General features: G+C 32.9%; 1 protein-coding gene across 1 annotated transcript; it reads right to left on the bottom strand.

Moving 5' to 3' along the window:
* Positions 1–3,102: 3,102 nt before the first annotated feature.
* LOC124930490 (signal recognition particle 9 kDa protein-like) lies at positions 3,103–5,814 on the bottom strand. Its single transcript, XM_047470832.1, has 4 exons — positions 5,637–5,814; positions 5,464–5,532; positions 4,073–4,166; positions 3,103–3,394 (listed from the first exon to the last, which is right to left on the bottom strand). Exons 1-4 carry the CDS (start codon positions 5,706–5,708, stop codon positions 3,318–3,320), a joined length of 312 nt encoding a protein of 103 aa, XP_047326788.1. The 5' UTR covers positions 5,709–5,814; the 3' UTR covers positions 3,103–3,317.
* Between the last annotated feature and the right edge of the window lie 387 nt (positions 5,815–6,201).

The raw sequence follows: 6,201 nt of genomic DNA, 5'->3' as shown, positions 1-6,201 counted from the left end.
TTTAGATCTTGGACACCACGCCGTTCCAACTCAAGCTTTGCCCACATTTGTAGACCATCTGTGAAAGCAAACAAGGCTTCGTCGTCTGAGTAGTTAGGGATCTCAAGGAGAGTAGCGATGAACTCCTTGACATACTCCTTGATACTCCCCCTTTGTGAGAGTCGCCGCAACTTGGCTCTTGCCTCTCGAATAGCATTTTCAGGATAAAACTGCTTCTTGAGTTCTTTTTTGAATTCCGTCCAAGTGTTAATAGAACACGTACCTCTTTCTATGTCGCTACTCCTTCGCCTCCACCACAACATTGCGGTGTCTTCTAAGTATGTCGTGGCAGTATCTATCTTCCTCGCCTCTTCTACCAGGCCGAGAGCTTTGAAGTACTGATCCAGACCCCATAAAAAGTTATCAATCTCCTTCGCATTCCTCTCGCCTAAATACGCTTTAGGCCTTGGAACATCTATCCTTGACGGATTTGGGATTCCTACAGGCGCATATCCGCACTCTTGCGCAACCGCCTTCTTAAGTAACGCCACATTCTCTTCAGTGGCTTGTAATTTAGATGACATGACCTCGAGTTTCTCGGTCAAGGTACTGATTTCGCCAAGTAGGGTTTGCTCCATGATCTGAGTTTGCTCTTGACATTTGGACAAGACCTCGTTCAAGGCACCTTGCATTCCTTCTCGGAGCTCGTCTCTCTCTTTCTCGAGCTCGGCAATGCGTTCCTCTAGGTCCCCGGCATTATCTTGTCCGTACGCCATAGTGAGTTCTACCTTCTCCAGCCTGGCGATAATGTCAACAATAGCATCCCTTGATCTATCTCTTTCTTTGGTAGCTTTGGATCCTCCCGTTTGAACTTTGCGGGAGATCCTACCATCTTCTCCGGTCCTGTGGGGAAGATTCTCTACTTCATCCACGACCTTTGAACTTTCATCCGATCTCTTCGTCATTTTGGCTCTGATACCAATTGTCACAGGCTCAGTCTTTCCACTGACGATCCGTACGGCACTAGTTATGATCTTCGCAAGAACGAGTAACTAGTCAGCCTTTCTCGACGCAACACTCGACGTTTAATAGAATTGACACAAGAATTCTAGAGAGAGAGTAAACTCTTACAAAGAATATTAATATTATCTCACTTGAATACTTGGTACTTTACAAAGGAATACCTCAAAGGTATTTATAGGGTTATCCCCACCTACTGCATTAATTACATAACATTCAACTACCCCATTAATTGTGTACTATCCAACTACTACATTGATGACTTACTACCCAATTACCACCTTCATAGTTTACCAACCAACCACTACATTAAATGACTCATTAATGTAGAACATGACATTCTTTCTTACAAGGCTTCAAGAAGGTTCCTTGTGTTGGGCCTTCATGAAAGATTAAGCCTCTTGGGTTAGGAAGACAAGTGGGTCGTGACACCTTTCACATGGGAAGGGAAAAATATTAAAAATAAAATATAAGGACTGTTTTATCCCTCTCCGTGAGGTGAGGGTAGGTAAAAGTTGGGAGGAGAGGATCCAAACTGATATATTATTGAGATAATATTATAGAAGTTGTTTTTTATTTATATCGTTCTTATATTTATTTTAAAACAACAAGAACACATAATATTTTAGCTAGTTTAATTAGTTGATTTGAAGTCATTTTTTCACATGTATATTTAAATAAATTAAAAATTAAAAAAGATCAACATTTACGACACCAAATTAATCAATTTTTTTATCACCTAAACTCGTTTAAAAACGTAGATCATGTATGGTAATAACTTTAAAAAAATATTAATTAGGCCAGTTGGGACCCAAACCCAGACACGACATTAGACCATATCTTTCTCCTCCATTCTTCTTTCTTTCCTCCGTTCCTTCTTTCTTTTTGTTTGTTTCAGATTTTTTAAGAACAAATAAAAAATATCAGATTTTTAATAGGCCTAGTTTTTCACAGTGTTGAAGAAGTTCGGTTAGGTATATGAACTTTTGTTTTCTATATAAGCTTTATTCTAAAACGCTTTCATCGTCTAAATCAAGATAATCAGGTGATATTCGATTTAGATCTAGAGTTTTTATGTTGTGAGTTATGAAGGTTTTGATTTTCTTCTTTGATTTGTTGTATTTTAATATAGGTTTGAATGAATTCTGAATGTTTATATGATTCGATCAGGTTATTCCCACATTCACTATGCTTTTAACATGGCTAATAAACATTAACAATGATATAGTTTATAGTCTGATTAAGAATAGAATCAGAATTAAAAGTATTTGGTTGGTTGTTAAAGGCTTGCTGGTCAGCCTTCTAAGTGGAGAAAATATGATTAAAACAAAGCCAATATATATGCAATATTTTTTTATTTTACAAAGATTTTTTTTTTCTCTAGAGAATCTAGTTGAACAATACCATAGTATCTGCAATTAAAGAAACATAGAGAGTGCAAAGGCAGAACTTTCCCACCCTCATTTTGATTGTCATTGTAGCCACCGAAAATATAACAAGAAAAATATAATCCCAAAGTCGCAGTTGTCATTAGGGTCGTAAATGAATCAAATACTTTTGATTCGATTCGGTATTCGAATTTTGATATTCGTATTCGTAATTTTGTGATTCGAATTCAAATAAAAATATTCGATTCGACTAATAAACGAATACGAATACAAAATCAAGATATTCGATTCGGTATTTGCTAATATTCGATTATATATTCAATTATATATATATATATATATATATATATATATACCGTTTTATTAATTTTAATTTTATAAATATTATTTATTCTAAAAGCCTAGTACATATATACATTTATTCGGTTGAAAACTTGAAACCCACATAAAAAAAATCGAATACTCGAATCGGATCGAAAAATACGAATATAAATTTCTAATCGAATACGAATCAGATTAATTATTCGAAAAAATTTCGAATACGAATATTCAAATAGTTTCACGAATACGAATCGAATACAGTAATATTCGCTTCGATTCGATTCGTTTACGACCCTAGTTGACATCCAAGCAGGTGCAATAAACATTTTGTATATACACTTCCAAGAAAAGGTGATGTACATATTTAAATGTTTAAATATCAAATAAAAATGTAATAAACACTTAAATTCCATCAATTTAACACCAGCAAGGATTAACTTAAAATAGTAGTATTCAGTTAGCCTTCAAAAACATCATAAGAAAATTGCAGGAAAAAGTCCCTTCATAATTTCCAGAGAAAAAGTTTTCTTTTAAACCATTTGAAGAAAATCTTTTACAAAAATTGTAACCAACCTACCCCTCAATGTAAAAACAGAAATGCAAAATTTGTCATTGTTTTCTTCCCCTACCCTTTTTAGCAGGCTGTGCTTCTGGCTGCTCTTTTCCTGTAACATCCGATATATCGGCTGCAAAACCAACAGGAGGAGATAGTACATATTTTAACCAAAGAATTTTACAACTTCGTAAGCTAATAGTAATTTTAACAATGCCCACTATTGCAAACATGGAAACAACCCGATTTTACTAATCTTATTCCAAAAAATACGGATGGTTATCAATGTCTGCATTGTCACTACTTCTTCTGAACTTGAGAGAAACTAAAACAGGAAACCCACCCCAATATGTCTATTCTCATTTTATGATCCGGTTCATGATCCAAAATAATCTATATTTATATGTTTGTCAAAAATCACAGTGATCAATCCAGAAAATAATTTTTATAATGAAGCCAAAAATCACATAATAAAATGGATCATGATACATAAACTAATCTATGAAACCAAAAATCACACTATTTGTATTAGCATTAAAAAAACAATCTAATACCAATCTTTATACTGAAGCAAAAAATCAATAAAATGGATCATGATGCATAAACTAATATACAAAGACACAAATCACACTATTTGTATCAACATTAAGAAAACAATTTTTAACTTTGACAATTTTTTAATGGGATCGTGGCAAAATACCAGTTTCAACTCATTATTTTTCTCATTGCATGCTCAATTTAAGAGGTGAGAAGATTATGATTGATACTTAATGCCATAATTCAATAGAAAGATATGGGGATTAGACTTTACCGTCAGGTCCACGGGCCATCAAAGTGAAAAAGATGTTGTTGAGTTTCTCCATCTTCTTAGCATCTTGTGCTTGGTCTGTCTTGAACTTGAGACACTATAAAGGAAAAGTGAGAACTTTGTGAGTAATAAATTTGGGCATATTGCTATGATTTAACAGACTTAGTTTCCTTATACTACGAACTATTAATGAGCAAGAGGATACTAAAAATTTCTCCTGTACATGCTGACCATAGTCGAAGTCAGACGACTCAGAACAACATCTTGAAGAAAGATACTGTCATAGAATCATTGTTTAATCTTTCTTTGGGAATAGTTTAATCAGAAAAATGTACAAAAAGCTTTGTGTCAATGTTTCAAAAGCCTAATGTTTATGTGCCAACAACTTGACAGATACCGTGAATTTAAAAAAATCACTTCACCTAAATCATCTTAGATGTTATTCATTTTCCTGAGATGTAATGAGATATTACATCTATATGACTTGGAATAGAAATTCATGAGAATTCTAAATAGAATTAGAATTTCAAAAGAATACTAATTAGAACTAGAATTGACATTGAATTGCAATTAAATTCCCTATGTTTGAAAAAATCATTGAACTGTATTTCTTAAGAGATTGTTTTGTTTATTTCTTCCATCTTCTTTCTCCTTTTTAACTTCTTAGCATCTAAGCACATATCAACTAATTTAAGCTAATTACAAAAATAGTTAGAAGAATGGCCCTGGCTTGAATCGTGCAGAACTATCAATACTGATTGGAATTGAGAACTTATTAGAGTGGGAAATCGGCACCTTACACAAATTATACACATTTTATTCCATGAGAATTTTCATTCTAATTTAAAATTCCTCTTTCTAAGTCCTTAAAACAAACATAATTTTTTCTGAATGCACCAAATGTTCAAGGCCATAAACAAACTTTATGAAATCCAAATGAAACCAGAAAAAGAAAGAATGCCAATATGCATATGCTTTCTATACATGTTTGGAAGAAAGTCTATATTTTGAAGGTTAGAAAACTTAGGATGATGTGGTTAATGGTGATGAGTGACTTAATTGTAGAAGTATCATAAAATACTGGATAGAAAACCACAGCAATTGCAATTCTAAATCTTTAATGAATAGTATTCCCAATACAATTACCAGTTCCACATATCAAGTGACAAGCTTATGAAACCTTAATAACAACAGCTAGTTAACTATGTAAATGCAGTCAGTATACGGATTACTTACAGCCTTAGAAAGGTCCTAATTTTGGAAAGAGAAATTGCTAAATGCATAAAAGAGAAGAATTGATGGTTGTTTATATGAAGATTAAACAACCCATTAGCACGAATTGAACTGATAATTGAATTTCCAAAAATCTAATACAAAAAGGACAGAACTTATACCTCACGATCATCAGTAACTTTGAGAACCAATTTTCCATCACAATGTCGGTACTTCATGACATGACGCGTCTAGTAATCGATTCATTTAGGAAGAGAAAATACGGAGAAAAGAGTCAGACAATTGAAATACCGGAAGAGCAAAAGGGACAGATCAGGTAAGAAAAAATTCCTACCGATTCAGGGCTTGCTCGATACAACTGCACCGATCTCTCCACGAACTCGTCCCAAGATGTAATAAACACCATCTCTAATTTCAAAGAGTCAAAACGATGGCAACAAGAAAAGAAGAAGAAGAAGAAGAAGAAAGCAAAAGATGAAGAAGAAGCGACCTTAGGTCTATTGGACGGGCCTTGTATTTCTTTTACCCTTTTGTTTTCTTGGCGCAAATATAGTCAATTTGTTTTTTAAGTTTGTTATTTTCATTATTCTTCATTTTATCTTGCAAAATATAAAATAATTTATTTGATAAAAATAGTTTATAGGGTGATTTAAAAATTTATTTTTTTTAAGTATTTTTTACATACAATTTTTTATATTTAATTTAATTATATTTTATACCAAATAAATAATATTATTTTATTTTGTATTTTGTAATTTTAAAAAACAAATATAATTATGAAATAAGTTTTCTCATATAACTTCTAACTTACCTCCACAATTAGTAACGTATTAGTCACTTATCTATATATATATATAATGATGCTTAATTTTTAAAGTGTCCGGATTGCCGGGTCGAGA

This window comes from Impatiens glandulifera, chromosome 1, assembly GCF_907164915.1.
Source record: "Impatiens glandulifera chromosome 1, dImpGla2.1, whole genome shotgun sequence".
In the NCBI taxonomy this organism is placed as follows: domain Eukaryota; kingdom Viridiplantae; phylum Streptophyta; class Magnoliopsida; order Ericales; family Balsaminaceae; genus Impatiens; species Impatiens glandulifera.
The sequence above is the reverse complement of the archived record's forward strand: the minus strand, read 5'-3'. Positions and strand labels throughout refer to the sequence as shown.

Bases quoted from the DNA above. Each gene is read 5' to 3' on its own strand.
- LOC124930490 (XM_047470832.1), bottom strand. From the start codon at position 5,708: ATGGTGTTTATTACATCTTGGGACGAGTTCGTGGAGAGATCGGTGCAG. The intron at 4,167-5,463 runs GTATAAGTTCTG...TTTCCTTTATAG, and splicing joins AAGTTACTGATGATCGTGAG to TGTCTCAAGTTCAAGACAGA. The intron at 3,395-4,072 runs GTAAAGTCTAAT...TTGGTTTTGCAG, and splicing joins GATGGCCCGTGGACCTGACG to CCGATATATCGGATGTTACA.